The 18712-nt window shown below is 44.2% G+C and overlaps 1 protein-coding gene across 2 annotated transcripts in view; it reads right to left on the reverse strand.

Moving 5' to 3' along the window:
• Positions 1–8373, reverse strand: part of plppr5b (phospholipid phosphatase related 5b) — a 109510-nt gene extending 101137 nt beyond the window's left edge. Inside the window, exon 1 of one of the 2 annotated variants that reach the window (XM_026179129.2) lies at positions 7969–8373. In XM_026179129.2, the coding sequence (XP_026034914.1) occupies positions 7969–8172 (204 nt within the window). In that variant the 5' untranslated portion in view covers positions 8173–8373. The remainder of the gene's footprint in view (positions 1–7968) is intronic. The other variant, XM_026179130.2, reaches the window with a different exon arrangement.
• Between the last annotated feature and the right edge of the window lie 10339 nt (positions 8374–18712).

The following is an 18712-nucleotide window of genomic DNA, read 5'->3' on the forward strand; positions in this document are numbered from 1 at the left end:
GATATCATCACCCCCACCTGAGATTGGGTACCAAGCCCCAAGTGCGATGGAAGAAGGGTCGTTGAGTATGAGAAAAATTGATCTGAAAAACAGAATCATGATGAAGCTTGAAATCTGCACCCTCCATTACCAAGATTACATGAAGTACCCTCTGAAGATCTAGTAGAGGATGTGAATGAAACACTACAGACAATACCTACTGCGACCATTACAGAGACTAATCAGCTGATCTACCCTACGGCAGTCGTGGTCAGTGAGATGCTTGGCTACAAGATGAACAAACAGCCACGAAGAGGAGTATCCTCCATGGAAAAGGAGACTAGAGGCTAAGATCAAGGCAGCAGGAAGGAGTCTAGACAACCATCGGAGCTGCAGAAAGGTGCAACAAAGACGGTGCCTAAGAAGTACAGGAACCTGTCCATACCTGAAGCCTTGGAAACTGTCAAACAAAAACTCACAGCTTTGGCCACCTCCAAGGGCAACTGGCAGCACAAATGAACCAGCTGCTACTTGACGAGAGACACCCAGAATGGCTAACTGAAGGCCGGACAGTCCTGATCCTCAAGGACCCGTAGAAGGGACCCGTCCCCTCCAATTACCTACTACCGACCAATAACCTGCCTCAGCACCACTTGGAAGCTCCTGTCAGGCATCATAGCAGCTAAGATGAACAGGCACATGAGTCAATACATGAGTGGGGCACAGAAAGGGATTGGTAGGAATACCAGAGAAGTAAAACACCAGCTATATATATATATATATATATATATATATTTGTGTTGTACCTCGTCAATCTCTAGCTATGAGAGCAGTCCCTTCTTTCGAATGTTGGAACACTGAGCTACTAGTTGTTTCGCCGTCATTGTGGATGTTGGGTATCGAAGAATCCATAGGTCCCTCATCCTATTCATGTAGCCCCTTCCGCCGGGGTTACTTGCGTAGTAGCATTCCAACAACGCCCTGTTTTCGTCTCTTGCCCACCGATGCCTTCTTGTTCCAGTAGCCCACTTTTCGTCAGGGTGCCCTGGTTCCTCAACACCTGACGCGGACCTTGTTGATCCGGGTGACGTCCGAGCCAGCATGCCTTCATATTTATCTGTCTCGCTCATGTCTTAGGACCCTTACTGGATACAGACGCCCCAGGCAGGAATTGAACTTGCGATCCTCTGTTCCAAAGGCGTGTAGTCTAACCACTACGCTATCCAGCTGCTATCAAGCTTGAAACCTGGATCCCCCGTAGCCGGTTACTAAGATTACGTGAAGTACCCTCAGAAGGTCTGCTAGATGATGTTAATGCAGCACTACGGGCAATACCTACAACCACGATTACCGACACTAACAAGCTGATCTACAATACGGCAGCAGTGATCAGTGAGATGCTTGGCTACAAGATGAACAGCGACAAGGGGCAGTACCCTCCATGGAGAAGGAGGCTAGAGGGCAAGATCAAAGTAGCACGGAGGGAGGTTAGCCAACTAACGGAGTTGCAGAAAGGTGCGACAAATAAGGTGCCTAAGAAATACAGCAAGCTGTCCATACCTGAGGCCTTGGAAACTGCCGAGCAAAGACTCACAGCCTTGGCCAGCCGCTTGAGGAGGTACACCAGAGAGATAGAAGGCAGGAGAATAAACCAGCTGTTCTCCACAGAACCAGCAAAGGTGTACTCTCAGTGGCAAGGGAACAATAAGAGAACAGCACCACCAAGGCTGGAGACGGAGCAATACTGGAAGAGCATATGGGAGAAGGATGCAACCCATAACGGCAATGCTCAGTGGCTAGAGGATCTGAGGGCAGACCACAGCGACCTCCCTGAACAGGGTCCAGTAACCATCACAGTGGCAGATATCCAAGAAAGGGTCTCCAGTATGAAGAGTTGGACAGCACCAGGGCCCGACATGGTTCACGCCTACTGGCTGAAGAAGCTGACTGCACTCCACGAGCGTCTGGCAGCACAAATGAACCAGCTGCTAGTTAACGAGAGACACCCGGAATGGCTAACTGAAGGCCGGACGGTCCTGATCCCCAAGGACCCCAAGAAGGGACCGGTCCCCTCCAACTACCGACCAATAACCTGCCTCAGTACTACATGGAAGCTCCTGTCAGGCATCATATCGGCTAAGATGAACAGGCACATGGGTCAATACATGAGCGGGACACAGAAAGGAATTGGCAAGAATACCAGAGGCGCAAAACACCAGCTACTGGTAGACAGAACAATCAGCCGAGACTGCAAGACCAGACTGACCAACCTGTGCACTGCCTGGATTGATTACAAGAAGGCCTATGACTCAATGCCCCACAGCTGGATACTGGAATGCCTAGAATTGTACAAGATCAATGGGACCCTAAGAGCCTTCATCAGGAACTCAATGGGGATGTGGCGTACAACACTAGAGGCCAACTCCAAGCCCATAGCACAAGTCACCATCAAGTGCGGGATCTACCAAGGAGATGCTCTGTCCCCACTGCTGTTCTGCATAGGCCTGAACCCCCTCAGTGAGATCATTAACAAGACTGGCTACGGATACCGACTACGGAACGGAGCAGTTGTCAGCCACCTCCTGTACATGGATGACATCAAGCTGTATGCCAAGAGTGAACGAGACATCGATTCACTGATCCACACTACCAGGCTATACAGCAATGACATTGGAATGTCGTTCGGACTGGAGAAGTGTAGCCGGATGGTAACAAAGAGAGGGAAGGTAGTCAGAACTGAGGGGATTGAACTACCAGAAGGCAACATTGCAGACATAGAGGACAGTTACAAGTACCTGGGGATCCCACAGGCGAATGGGAACCATGAAGAGGCCGCTAGAAAAGCTGCAACCACCAAGTACCTGCAGAGGGTCAGGCAAGTCCTGAGGAGTCAGCTGAATGGTAAGAACAAGATCCGGGCCATCAACACGTACGCCCTGCCCGTGATCAGGTACCCTGCTGGGGTAATAGGCTGGCCAAAGGAGAAGATAGAAGCCACTGACATAAAGACAAGAAAGCTCCTTACCATGCATGGAGGGTTTCACCCCAAGTCCAGCACCCTGAGGCTGTACGCTAAGCAGAAGGAAGGGGGCCGGGGACTGGTGAGTGTCAGCACCACAGTCCAGGATGAGACAACGAACATCCAAGAATACATTGGGAAGATGGCCCCAACTGACCGAGTGCTCAGTGAATACCTCAGGCAGCAGAAACCCAAGAAAGAGGAGGGAGACGAGGAACCATCATGGAAGGACAGGCCCCTGCACGGTATGTACCACCGGCAGATAGAGGAGGTGGCTGATATCCAGAAATCCTACCAGTGGCTGGACAAAGCTGGACTGAAAGACAGCATGGAGGCACTAATCATGGCAGCACAAGAACAAGCTCTGAGCACAAGATCCATAGAGGCTGGGGTCTATCACACCAGGCAAGACCCCAGGTGCAGGCTGTGTAAAGATGCCCCAGAGACAATCCAGCACATAACAGCAGGGTGCAAGATGCTAGCAGGCAAGGCATACATGGAACGCCATAACCAAGTGGCCGGCATAGTGTACAGGAACATCTGTGCCGAGTATAACCTGGAAGTCCCGAGGTCAAAATGGGAGATGCCCCCAAGGGTGGTGGAGAATGACCGAGCTAAGATCCTGTGGGACTTCCAGATACAGACGGACAAAATGGTGGTGGCTAACCAACCGGACATAGTGGTGGTAGACAAACAGAAGAAGACGGCCGTAGTGATCGATGTAGCGGTTCCGAATAATAATAATAATAATGGATACTTTATTGATCCCCATGGGGAAATTACTTGTTTTTCTCTGCATTTGACCCATTCACTCAGTGAAGCAGTGGGCAGCCCACTAAGCAGGCGCCCGGGGAGCAGTGTGTAGGGACGGTACCTTGCTCAGGGGTACCTCAGGGTAGCCGTTAAGTGGATTCGAACCGCCGACCTTCTAATCATGGGGCGACCACTTTACCTACTGAGCTATCCCTGCCCAAATGAATGACAGCAATATCAGGAAGAAGGAACACGAGAAGCTGGAGAAATACCAAGGGCTCAGAGAAGAGCTCGAGAGGATGTGGAGGGTGAAGGTAACGGTGGTCCCCGTGGTAATCGGAGCACTAGGTGCGGTGACTCCCAAGCTAGGCGAGTGGCTCCAGCAGATCCCGGGAATAACATCGGAGATCTCTGTCCAGAAGAGCGCAGTCCTGGGAACAGCTAAGATACTGCGCAGGACCCTCAAGCTCCCAGGCCTCTGGTAGAGGACCCGAGCTTGAAGGATAAACCGCCCACAGGGGCGTGCTGGGTGTTTTTTTAAACCTGATGCTAGAGTCCCACACACCAGGACAAATCCCTATCCATACAGTGGGGCAAAAAAGTATTTAGTCAGCCACCGATTGTGCAAGTTCCACCACCTAAAATGATGACAGAGGTCAGTAATTTGCACCAGAGGTACACTTCAACTGTGAGAGACAGAATGTGAAAAAAAAATCCATGAATTCACATGGTAGGATTTGTAAAGAATTTATTCGTAAATTAGGGTGGAAAATAAGTATTTGGTCACCTCAAACAAGGAAAATCTCTGGCTCTCACAGACCTGTAACGTCTTCTGTAAGAAGCTTTTCTGTCCCCCACTCGTTACCTGTATGAATGGCACCTGTTTGAACTCATCATCTGTATAAAAGACACCTGTCCACAGCCTCAAACAGTCAGACTCCAAACTCCGCCATGGCCAAGACCAAAGAGCTTTCGAAGGACACCAGGAAAAGTATTGTAGACCTGCACCAGACTGGGAAGAGTGAATCTACAATAGGCAAGCAGCTTGGTGTGAAAAAATCAACTGTGGGAGCAATCATCAGAAAATGGAAGACATACAAGACCACTGATAATCTCCCTCGATCTGGGGCTCCACGCAAGATCTCATCCCGTGGGGTCAAAATGATCATGAGAACGGTGAGCAAAGATCCCAGAACCACACGGGGGGACCTGGTGAATGACCTGCAGAGAGCTGGGACCAAAGTAACAAAGGTCACCATCAGTAACACACTACAACGGCAGGGAATCAAATCCCGCAGTGCCAGACGTGTTCCGCTGCTGAAGCCAGTGCATGTCCAGGCCCGTCTGAAGTTTGCCAGAGAGCACATGGATGATACAGCAGAGGATTGGGAGAATGTCATGTGGTCAGATGAAACCAAAGTAGAACTTTTTGGTATAAACTCAACTCGTCGTGTTTGGAGGAAGAAGAATACTGAGTTGCATCCCAAGAACACCATACCTACTGTGAAGCATGGGGGTGGAAACATCATGCTATGGGGCTGTTTTTCTGCCAAGGGGACAGGACGACTGATCCGTGTTAAGGACAGAATGAATGGGGCCATGTATCGTGAGATTTTGAGCCAAAACCTCCTTCCATCAGTGAGAACTTTGAAGATGAAACGAGGCTGGGTCTTCCAACATGACAATGATCCAAAACACACCGCCCGGGCAACAAAGGAGTGGCTCCGTAAGAAGCATTTGAAAGTCCTGGAGTGGCCTAGCCAGTCTCCAGACCTCAACCCCATAGAAAATCTGTGGCGGGAGTTGAAAGTCCGTGTTGCTCGGCGACAGCCCCAAAACATCACTGCTCTCGAGAAGATCTGCATGGAGGAATGGGCCAAAATACCAGCTACTGTGTGTGCAAACCTGGTAAAGACCTATAGTAAACGTTTGACCTCTGTTATTGCCAACAAAGGTTATGTTACAAAGTATTGAGTTGTATTTTTGTTATTGACCAAATACTTATTTTCCACCCTGATTTACGAATAAATTCTTTACAAATCCTACCATGTGGATTCATGGATTTTTTTTTCACATTCTGTCTCTCACAGTTGAAGTGTACCTCTGGTGCAAATTACTGACCTCTGTCATCATTTTAAGTGGGGGAACTTGCACAATCGGTGGCTGACTAAATACTTTTTTGCCCCACTGTATACACACACATTTTATAGCAGAAAATCACAGACTCCTTTTAAACATTTTGTGTGCGTGTGTGTGTGTCTGTGTGTGTGTGTGTGTGTGTGTGTGTGTGTGCATGTGTGTGTGTGCGTGTGTGTGTGTGTGTGTCTGTGTGTGCGTGTGTGTGTGTGTGTGCGTGTGTGTGTGTGTGTCTGTGTGTGTGTGTGTGTGTGTGCATGTGTGTGTGTGCGTGTGTGTGTGTGTGCGTGTGTGCGTGTGTGTGTCTGTGTGTGTGTGTGTGTGTGTGTGTGTGTGTGTGTCTGTGTGTGCGTGTGTGTGTGTGTGTGTGTGTGTGTGTGTGTGTGTGTGTGTGTGTGTGTGTGTGTGTGTGTGCGTGCGTGCGTGTGTGTGTGTGTGTAGGCTAGCAGCTGAAGCAGAGTTCGGGGCTTGCAGACAGTCCTGCGTGTATCGAGCTATGTAAGCTCAGCCTGCACTGTCAGCGACTGCAGCAGTAATAACTGCACTTAACATTCAAGCTGCACTGCTCAGGCTTGCATTTGAACTTCAGTGCACAGTCGGCTTGTAATTGGAAAAGCTGATGAGAGAGCCGTTGGAAATTAGCCAGGAAGCACGGTAGAGTGTACTGTGAGTCAGATACTAAGGAAAGGTTAAGATCAAGCAGGAAGCTGCAGGAGCTGCATCTGAGACGTGAGAGCATCAAAGAGTGAAGTATGTATCATCTCCTTCTCTCCCAGATGATTCCCAGGTTTAATAAACCCGCAAAATTGTCACCTTTTAACTTTCTGACTGAGTTCTGACAGGGATAATCATCTATGATGTTGTTATATACTGTATCTCAGTGAACATCAAGCAGATTAGTCTTAAAGCTACACCAGTCTGTAATTCAAAGACAGATAAAATGACTGTGTAAACTATAAATAAATAATAATAAATGCAATTTCATTTATATAGCACCTTTCTACACAGAATCACAAAGTTCTGCACATAAGATAACAAATAACTATTTATATTTACTATGTTATTCACAGGGTGAGCTTGTTTGTCTTTTTTTTTACCAACCTCAGTTCCAGCATCAGCGGTCAGTACACTACAGAGTTACAGTGTCAATCTAGCTGAGCATGCAGCAGCCAAAGAGGTACGCTAACATAACGCTATAAGCTGATAAGAGTTCATCACACTGATGGTTGTGATGCGGGTAGAGAGGAACTGCAGCAACTGCTATATTTGAGTCTGTTGACTCCACAGGGATTTCTCACTTCAGCTTCTTTATTACGCTTTAGCTTTTGCTTATTTCAGACATCCCAGCAGACGTGGCTGAAACAGTCAAAAGTAGCAACGATAAGATAAAAAAATCGGCACCATAAACATCAAAGTCGGGTCCACGCACAACACTGAGCGTTTGTCCTTGGTGTGAGTGTTATAACATTTCTAACCTTCATGATGTTCAATGTTTTGTTTGCTTTCTTTCTTCTAATTAATAACACCATTTAAATTTGTAAATAAATAAAATACCCACGCTGAGAAAAGGTGGCCCGATGGTCATTCATTCTATGATGAGATGTAATAAACATGAAAGAATCTTCAGTCTGGAGTGATGGAAAACAATGACTCAAATGCTGCATTTTATGATTTGGGGAACCGCTTCTTTCACATTTTGTGTTATAATTTGCACTAAAGATGAAGCTGTAGACGGTGCATGCTACATGGAAGCTGAAAACACCAAAAACTTGTTACATCTCGTTCTGTGAATACTACGAATACTGAATCAGACTGATCAGTGTGCGTTAGTGGGCAGATCTCATTAGTGTATATTCTAATAATCCTTGATTATCTTGAAAGTCCCATAAGCTAGAGTGACTTTCTAAAGGCTCTTATTCTGCTCCAGCCACAGAGAAACAAACGGCACTGATGCATTTCATCCTGCACTGCATGACTCCAGCGTACAGCTACAGCAGCACAGCAGCAGCCAGCCGTCGACAGTGTGACAGCACAATCAGTGTCAGTGAGGCTTGATGCGGCCAGGTCAGGTGTGCACTCACCAGCAGCGTGGGCAGCCCGGCCACCGCGGCGTACAGCAGCACGGGTGGGACGGCGCTGCTGTCCTCCGGCCCCAGGTACGGTTTGGTGTACGTGGTGTCGTAGCAGAAGAAGCCCTGCACGTGCACGGTGAAGGTGTCGGTGTATTCGAAGTAGTAGGCCAACATGACAGTCCCGGCCATGATCACCAGCTGGAAATACAGCATGATGCACACGGAGAGCGTGAGACATTTAATTAGAACACAGTCTCTCTCTCTCTTCTATTCAGCCCCCTCCTCCTCCGCAGCGGCGTCCACTTCCGCTGAGCGGCTCATGACGGCTCGGCTGTGCGCCAGAAGCCTCCGTGACTGCGTTCAGCACGTCCTCCACCCTCCGCTGCTGCCGCTGCACACTGACTGAGACAGAAGGGGAGGTGTGGGGGCGAGCGACGTGTGTGAGGGTGTGTCTGCGCGTAAGAGCTGAGAAGGCTTGGCTAAAAGCTTGACGTGATCCACGTGTGTGTGTGTGTGTGTGTGGGTGTGCGTATGTGTGTGCGTGTGTGTGTGGGTGTGTGTGTGTGTAAACCATATGTGTGCGTAAACCCGGACGTGTGTTTAGCAGCAGAGAAAGGATCAGCTGGAGAGAACGGAGAGACGGGATTATGCGCAGGGAGGGGCCATGGACGTCATATGAGTGCTCAGGGAAATGAGGAGATGAATAGAAGTGAATGAGAAGAAGGTGCATGATGCAGAGTCTCCATCTGGAGGGATGCAGATGCTCTCTGTGGCACATATGGCAGGTCACTTCCTGTCGGCGCTGCTGAAAGAAAGATTCAGAACTTTAGTGAAAGAGTGCAAATCACTGGCTTTATGAGTCACAGGAGGCGCCTTCTTCACAGGAGTCTGCTGTAGCAACATGTAACAGCACAGGTGTGTCAGTGTTTTATCTGTTTATAATTATATGATGAATAAAAAATGACATATAACACATGAATGCATTTTTGTTTTACAGAACTGTTCAGATAAACTTTAAAATTCAACAGCTAACAAAAGGAGAAAACGGAGACTTATCAGCAACACCGTTCAGTAAGGGGGGAGTCGTGTAATTGTTATGATTATGTAGTGGCTTTAAAAAATAACTGTAATCAGCCAAGATTGTTATTTTTCTCAGACGCTCCTGGACAAAAGAGCTCATCTCCACTTTGAACGAGCCAAACTAAATATCTGTCATCTTTAAAAACCTGATGCAGAGCAGGAGAAAAACACCATCATGATGGAGGCAACAAACACTCGTGGATCATATAAGACTCACCATCGAGTGTTATATGTGATTTACAAAGTGTTAAAGCACTCTTGTCTGTGTGTGCTTTTGCTAATAGTAACTTTATTCTTTATTGTTAATCAAGGATATAATCAAATGTAATTTGAGTAGTAAAAATGTTTGGATTTTGAGGTGTGGACATGATCGATCACTGACCTTTATATTCATCTCTGGGAGTAAGAAGATCAGAACTGTGCAACCAACCTGTCAGTAGTTTTAAATGTTGTAATGGTTAAACACGATTATGATTCACATGTGGTTTTGCTGACAGTTTACTATACTTAGTGCCAATCAGAATATACTCAGGTAGAAATAATTGTGTTTAAGTTGAGCAATGCAAAAATGTAATAACGATTCTAAAGACAGGCCTAACTGAAACTTGAGAGTTGTGATGCTGCGAGGCGATGCACAGGACACTCTGACCTCTGACTTTAGTAAAACGACGACTGCATTGAGTAAACTGTGATTAACTAACACAGAGTTTTAAAGAAAACGTATTGCTTTAACTGCTTTAAAAGGGATTGTGCTAAGATGAGTGCTCTTGTGAGAATTTGCTAAAGACAAATCCAACTGAAGTAAAATAGCATAAAATTAAAAGCTGAACTTAAATACCTTAAATTAGCTGAACGTTCGGTGATGGAGAGGATAATGTGGTCTGGGTAGATATCAGCGTCTTTTAAGATCAGAGCATAAACTGGGAATTTCTGGAGACGTTCTGTGTCGTTCGCTTCGTCTTCTGGGAACGAGCAGTTCACAAGACGTCCACCATTGGAAATTCCAGCAGACACATGAAGAAGGATCAAACTCCGCCCAAGTTTTAGAGTTCTTGGCTTTTTCTGCTCATTTTGCTGAGTTGAATGATTCATTGGGAAGGACCAAAGTACTACATTGTGCTCTACAAGGGCCTGATATCCACTTACGAGGACGTTATGCTGCCACTGCTCTATCAAAATTTACAGCAAATGTCCTCATATGTGGATCTCATTTTTCTCAGAAACAAAAATCAGGTAATGTTTTGTTTTTACATTCATCAGGCCCCAGTCAGCCCAAGTAGTGAAGAGAAATTAGAAAAGCATGCCATGAAAGAGTTCAGGTCTCAGGAGGTTCAGGAGGTTCAGGTCTCAGGAACACTACAACACTAAAGAGAACTAATATGATCCTCTATAACTAGACACAAATCCTAAAACAGGAAATTATACAGTGTTTAGAAAAAACTAATAAGCACAAGGAAACAAAACTTAATGAGACACTAAACTGCATAATTTTCAATAAAAAACTGGAAAAAATGGGGCGTCCTAAAACGTTTGGCAGTGTACATAAAATCAAACTGTAGCCATGCAGTCTGTATCTGCTGTGCTGTCTGTCTGTGTTTTGAGTGTTGTGTCTCTTAATGTGCATATTGATTGTATTGATTGTCAATGTTTTTCTTCTGCATGTGTTGTTTTTTATGTGTGGCCTCATAATAATGTAATAATAATAATACGCAGGTTTTTACCTTTATTGTTTCACAAAAGTTTAAAAAGGGAATGTCCACAGTTTGGATACACAATATTTGAAAACAATTTATCAGGAGCAAAGCAAAAGCCAAATGAAAAAATAGAAAACTTATTTCTGTGTAATATACTGGGAATCACTATGGAAAGTACCTGATTCAATGGTTTATAAGGAAGTGAATCACTGGCAGGATTTGTGGAGTGTTTTGATGATGAGCCACGACTACAGATGTGTCCAGCTGTTATATCCCGTGGCTACTTTGATGAGTGAAAAGTCTGAATACATTTTGGTCTATAAATTGATTCCTTGACTTCTTTTTAAACTCCAATTGCTAATCTGCACTATGCCAATCTAGTGTAAAGATTATGTTCAATCAGGAATCCATCAGCATCCTTGAGCTGTAATGCAGGCTTTCTCATGTCCTGTCCTTCGCCTACACCTTGCCTTATCACAGGCTCTGTATCTGCCTTATCTTAGACTCTGCTCTCTCCTGCCCTGAAGTGGCCCCTGAGCTGTACTGCAGGCTCAGGCTCTGCTTTGCTTTATGCCTTTGCTATCCAGAGCCCTCCCTAAGTTTTCTAACTCATCATGATGCATGTTTATTCATGTTATGTCTGACCGTGTGCCTCTGCGATGTTGCTGCTAACATACATCTGTTCTTTAACAGGAAGGAACTTCCTACAACAGCAAGACTGCTGTTTCTTTTCTTCTGCTGTAATTTCTATCACTGCTTGGATTTCATTCTGCTGTGAGGGGCCATCAGAGTCCAGTTGGCAAAAAGCATAATTGAATTTTGTATATCAGCAAATCATGTTCACTTTCTTCACTCATCTGTCTGCTTTCCCACGTGTTTGGCTGTCAGACTATTCTTTTACATCACTTCCACTTTCCAATGCTGTAAAATTCAATGATGACATCATTGTCCACCTTCCTTTCAACACTTCACATCAGAGAGAGCAGCTAAACAAGACCACACAGTGAAAGGCCAATACGTTCGATTGTTGCTGTTTTACACCCAGTTATGGACAATGAGTAGTGATGACATCCTTTGTGGAGTTCAGGAAGCAGAAGAGATATGGGCATAGTTCTTTCTGGGTCTATACTTTTTATTTGATGCTTTAATGGTCAGTAAGCTTTCCTAGTAAGTATAAGTATATAAATGTTAAGTATACTTCTAACATTTATAAGTACAGCAGTCCCTCGTTTATCGCGGGGGTTACATTCTAAAAATAGGTGAAATCCACGAAGTAGCCAACTTTATTTTTTACAATTATTATAGATGTTTTACGGCTGTGAAACTACACACTCTATACACTTTTCTCAGACAGGCATGAACATTTTCACATTTTTCTCTCTTGTTTAAACTTTCAAAGTTCAAACCTTTGTAGAAAAATAAGTCCAGTATTATAGAAACCAAAGATCAAACCCTGTTTTCAGGTCCAGAACATGGGAATAGAGCAGCTGCCAGAGAATTCAGCATTAATGAATCAATGGTACGGGAGTAGAGGAAGCAAGAAGAATGAGTTGAGTAAAGTTTGACTTATCTGACTGTTACAGGAGACACAAGATTAACTGACAACGGTCTACAGCCAATCAGGATGCAGAACACAATGCACTGTAAGAAAAAAATCATGCAAAATTGCAGAGAAAACAAATCCGCGAAACAGTGAGGCTGCGAAAAGTGAACCGCGTTATAGCGAGGGACTGCTGTGTATACAAATGTTAGCAGTATTCACTTTCTTTATTCTGTACAGTTCTCTCTGTTCAGACAGCAGATGTTTCACGGCTTACGCACCTGTGTTAATTACTATCTGCCTTCAAAAGCAGAAACTTAAAAATAATATTATCCATTCGCTTCACTTCTGCTTATCCTTTTCAGGGGCGCTGGAGCCTATCCCAGCTGTCATAGGGCGAGAGGCGGGTACACCCTGGACAGGTCGCCAGTCTGTCGCAGGGCCAACACAGGGACAGACAACCATTCGCACTCACATTCATTCGCACATTCACACCCAGTGACAATTTGGATTATCCAATTAACCTATCCCCACAAGATGCACGTCTTTGGACGGTGGGAGGAAGCCGGAGTATCCGGAGGGAACCCACGCAGACACGGGGAGAACATGCAAACTCCACACAGAAAGACCCCGGCCTGATGGTGGAATTGAACTCAGGACCTTCTTGCTGTGCGGCAACAGTGCTACCCACCGTGCCACCGTGCTGCCTTATATTATATTATAATTAATATAATTATAATTATACTATAATTATATAATTGTAATTATTATTAGATTATAATTATAACTATAATAATTAAATAAGTCCATGACCAGTACAAGTAACTCACTATACTACTTCTTCCACAGCAAAAAAAATAAAATAAAATAAAAAGAAATAGAAATGTCTGATCAAAGCTGCTAAATCTGTTCAAAGTTAATCACAGGGTTCTGTTTTACTGAAAGGAGTCCCAACACACCGATAAAAGCAAACGAGTAAGCTCTATACAAATTCACAAAGACTATCAGTTGCCGAATTGCTGAGATGTGTGATCTGATTCTGTTGCCACCAGAGGGTGACAGAACACTATTCTGTAACACCAAAGACCCACTTTGTAGCCACAAAGAAAGAAAGAAAGAAAGAAAGAAAGAAAGAAAGAAAGAAAGATAGATAGATAGATAGATAGATAGATAGATAGATAGATAGATAGATAGATAGATAGATAGATAGATAGATAGATAGATAGATAGATAGATAGATAGATAGAAACATACATACATACATACATACATACACTGGTGAGATTGTGAACAACACGCACTCAAACTAGTTAGAGTAGTCTCATTGTTTTAATAGGACAACACTTAAAACAAAGTTTTCTGATGCAAGTGAAAGTATCCATCAATCCCATCTACTCGTACCTCATGAAACACGTCTTACCTCCCCCGTCAGAGAGGTGAACCACTTCTTTCGCTCTTTTCTACTTGGTGGTTTTGAAGGCATGTTGACTTCTCTTCTTACCAGGGCAGCTAAAGAGAGACAAACGAGATCAGAGAAGAAATGATTCAAATTTTTTTCATTACAAAGCTTCAGAAACATTGCAACATATTGCATCTACAGTTCTAAAGCCTGGAGCAGCTGTACTCCATGGAGAAACCTGACCACTGTGAGAAAGTATCTGGGAACTAGATAAAAGCATTTCAGAGTGAAATTTGCAATATGATTGTTGAAAGCCCAAAACTTTGCCATCAAGACAACAAGAATGTTTCCAAAACTACAGCAATTAGTTTCAGTTCCATTAAATGCAGTAAAGTGAGATAAACCTGTGCTAACTTTTTTGAAATATTACTGTTTCAAAGGTTACAAGACCCACAGGCACACATGCAGACAGCTTCAGTGAAGCTCCACGTATGTGGAGCTGGTTCCAAAGGAAAAAAGGCTTAAAATGACAGGCAGACATTGTCTTTCTATGAGTGTCCTCGCAAAGACTAAGAACGCTCTCTCATCTGCTGACGTCGAGAAAGTAATTCATGCCTTCATTTCACCCAAGCTTGATTATTGCAATAGCCTTTCTTTTGGAATTGGACAGGCTCCGCATTCTTGACCTGTCTGAAATGTGACAGGCGCACATAAAAAGACCATTTATACCCCGTTCTAGCTTCTCTAAACTCTTTTGAGTCATTAAAATTAAACACCTGATTACCTTTCTGAAGTTTGCTGACTTTGCCTTTTTTATTTACGCTCCCCTGCTATGTGTTATTCTTTTTAGTTGCACAGGACTTTGGTCAACTCTTGTTGTTTTTAAATATACTTTAAAAAAAATTAGACTTGACTTCACCAGATTTGCAATAAATGAGAACACCCCTGCAATAAGAGGCGATCTTCACCCGGGCTGATGTCTGTAAAAGCCAGAGGAGACTGACTGTTCCGCAGGCACCAACAGCACACGTCCTTTTGGACACCATGCTGGAGTAGGATGTTGTTTCATCGTGTTTCAAGTCTGCCACTGATTCAAGCTGCCCCAAAAATCCACCATTACATTTGGTAATGACTACCACCCTGAAGAAGTGCTTCGAGAGGCTGGCAAAGGACCACAGCATCCCTTTTGCTGCATCATGTATTCATCGCATTCAAGTTTGCTTACTGGCCAAACCTCTCCACAGAGGACACCATTTCCTGTGCTCTTCACCTGAGCTTGGCACATCTGGAAGAGTTACGTCCAAATGCTGATTGTTCACTTAAGCTCAGCAGCTGGTGAGCAAACTGACCTTCCCGGGTATCAGCACCCCTCATGCAGGGACCTCCTCAGTGACAGAGCTCAGCATCTCTAAATGAAACATTTCATGTAACACATTCACTGTCCAGTTCATTAGGTATACCTGTGAACATCTCATTAGCACAAATTAATCAGCCAATCACAAGGCAGCAACTTATTTGTATTTTTGCATTTGGGCAGAGAGAATATTAACTAGTGATGTGTCCTGTGTGTCGAAGCTTCGAATCGCGCGTCGGGTAATCGCGGGGGCGTTTTTCTGAAGCGCGTATCGAGGCTTGCGTTGATTACGTATGCAGTGACGTTCGAGGCCTCGCGGGCAGTCCGTATCACGTGACTGATTCGGGAACTGGTTCACCGGTTCGCGCCAGATTCGAAATAAAATGGGCAGCAAAACACAGCTGATTCCCTCATCACATCGTGTTGTGGAATTGGATTACGTACATAGCTACTGGAGTACTGGACACAAATTTCTTTATCCAAACTTGTATAAACTTGCTGTGGTTTTTCTTGCAACCCCTGCTTCATCTGTGCCCTGTGAGAGGATATTTTCAAAAGCAGGAGAAATCCTCTCAAAAAAGAGGAACCGTCTTAAGCCCAGCACTGTGGGAAAGCTGCTATTTTTGAATAAAAACAAATGAAAACTTTTCCCTAGTGTCATGAGCACTGTTATACAAGCACATTCACATCACAACTCCCTCCCTTTTTGTTTCCATGTACATTCCTGTGTTAAGCTGCCAATTTATTATACACAAATATTAATTAAATTAATATAATATAAAATTAGTATAATATTAAATATAACTAATATTTAGAGTTCAGTTATTGGTGTCATGAACAATAGTAATTCCTTTATTCATTCAACTTGAAGTGCCACACACTAGTTTGTGTCATTATTGAGATGTACATAAGAATGATTACGCAGTTACACAATCATCCCAAAAACTGTGTACTGATAGTTTCCACTTTCTCTTTTGTATCAGACATACTGAGACAATATTCGGGATAAATAACCATGAAAAACAATTTATTTATTCGGTTTAGCGGTTTACACATCACATCATTATAATCATTGAGCCCGTTTCACTTGAATTGTCCACTTGATGGCGCAGTAGAGCAAATGAATCATCACAATGCTTCGAACCATGAGTCGACCAGTTGGATGGGAAGCTTCAGTTCATCATGAGGCTTCATCTCACCATCACTAATATTAACTGACTGATGTTAGAATTTATTTTTATTGTAAAGGCTATATACCTCATAATTGTTAGGTGATGGCTGTGTGCGGACAGGGATAGGACCCAAGGTGCAGACTCCGGAGACAGAACTTAAACCAAAACAGCTTTAATGCTGAACGCAAACATAACATAACTGGAACAAAACTCAAAATAAACTAACACCGGTGGATGGGCAAAACACACAGCAAAATAAACGGTAGATCGCGACACCGACATAGAGAAACACAGGGCTTAAGTACACAGAGGGAGCAATCAGGGAATGGGTAACAGGAGGGAAACACAGCTGGGGCAAATCAGAACTGACGAGACAAAAGGAAGCGTAAACTGAACACACACTGAGATAAGACAGAGACCTTCAAAGTAAAACAGGAAACACATAACACAGACTCACATGCAGGCACTACAGAGGGAACAGAGACGTGGGACCAGGGCAGACACAAACACTGACTGAACACGGGGATATAGGAACTAAGGATACACAGAGACGCGAACTAGACAAGGGGATACAGGTGATAGGGGAGACAGAACAACTAAAGAAGACAGAGACATAAACCATAAGACAGAACTCAAAGAAACCAAAGACTAAAAAGTGTAAATAATATAATAAACTCAAATACCCTGGGTCAACGACCCAGGCATCCTAACAATAATTTGTGTGTCTGTGTTTTGTCCTGTGTTGTACACAGATGTGCACTGTAGTCTGGTTTTGGATTTAATTCAATTCAATGTTATTTATACAGCCCCAAATCACAACAACAGTCGCCTCAAGGTGCTTTATATTGTACAGTAGATCCTACAATGATATATACAGAGAAAAACCCAACAATCATATGACCCCCTATGAGCAGCACTTTGGCAACAGTGGGAAGGAAAAACTCCCTTTTAACAGGAAGAAACTTCCAGCAGAACCAGGCTCAGGGAGGGGCGGGGCCATCTGCTGCGATTGGTTGGGGTGAGAGAAGGAAGACAGGATAAAGACATGCTGTGGAAGAGAGACAGAGATTAATAACAGATATGATTCAATGCAGAGAGGTCTGTTAATACATAGTGAGTGAGAAAGGTGACTGGAAAAGAAAAACTCAATGCATCATGGGAATCCCCCGGCAGCCTACGTCTATTGCAGCATAACTAAGGGAGGATTCAGGGTCACCTGGTCCAGCCCTAACTATATGCTTTAGCAAAAAGGAAAGTTTGAAGCCTAATCTTAAAAGTAGAGATAGTGTCTGTCTCCTGAATCCAAACTGGAAGCTGGTTCCACAGAAGAGGGGCCTGAAAACTGAAGGCTCTCCCTCCCATTCTACTTTTCAATACTCTAGGAACAACAAGTAGGCCTGCAGAACGAGAGCGAAGTGCTCTAATAGGGTGATATGGTACTACAAGGTCATTAAGATAAGATGGGGCCTGATTATTTAGGACCTTGTATGTGAGGAGCAGGATTTTGAATTCTGGATTTAACAGGAAGCCAGTGGAGGGAAGCCAAAACAGGAGAAATCTGCTCTCTCTTTCTAGTCCCTGTCAGGACTCTTGCTGCAGCATTTTGGATCAGCTGAAGGCTTTTCAGTGAGTTTTTTGGACATCCTGATAATAATGAATTACAGTCGTCCAGCCTGGAAGTAATAAATGCATGAACTAGTTTTTCAGAGGGGCAAATTTTGGAAGAGAGCCGGAGATTGATAACATGATTTAGACTGCTACACACAGATACTTCCAGACACAAACAGAGAGAAGTCTCTGAGGTCTGCCTGCTCTAGAGATGGCACCAAGTTACAAAACTTCAAGGCTGACTTAAAACTTTAATAGAAATGGGAGTGTTGCCTTCAAAAGGCTGATCTCTATATAAGGAGATGTCAACTGAGGTGCAGAGGAAGACACGTGAGCTCAGACCTAAGGCCACCCTTTCAATCAATCATGTTAACGTTCGGTTGCCTGGGTGCAGCAGTCTTTGTCTCTGAGCCACAGAGGTCCGAGGTGCCATGTAAAACTAATTTCTAACAGTTTGATAATAAATCTATGAATAAATTGATGATAAAATTGAGCATATGTGTCTTCTCTCATAAAAAACCAACAGTGGTAGTTCTCTGGGCAAAAATTGAAGCAGTCAAAGCAGAAAGACTAGACTGCTTCAAGCTAACAGGAAGGACCATGAAGTCAAAGAACCACTTCATACGACCCAAGTGTACAAAAGAGCATCTATCAGGGCTCTAGAGTGCGACCAAAATTGCGTTGAAAATACGACCTAATTTCTCAGTGGTGCGACTAAAATAAATCCTAGGTGGCACTGGTGTGACCAGCCGTTAGAGATAACAAAAAGTGTCCGCAACTCGGAAAGCCTCCATGTGGTCAACAACTGACACACATTATGCCCCTGTCGTGATCTAAACCAATCAGAGACAGTCAGGGGTGGGACCTCTCTGATTGGCTGTGGTCCAGACATTCCTGTCGATGTCG

This window comes from Astatotilapia calliptera, chromosome 9, assembly GCF_964374335.1.
Source record: "Astatotilapia calliptera chromosome 9, fAstCal68.1, whole genome shotgun sequence".
NCBI classification, from domain to species: Eukaryota; Metazoa; Chordata; class Actinopteri; order Cichliformes; family Cichlidae; genus Astatotilapia; species Astatotilapia calliptera.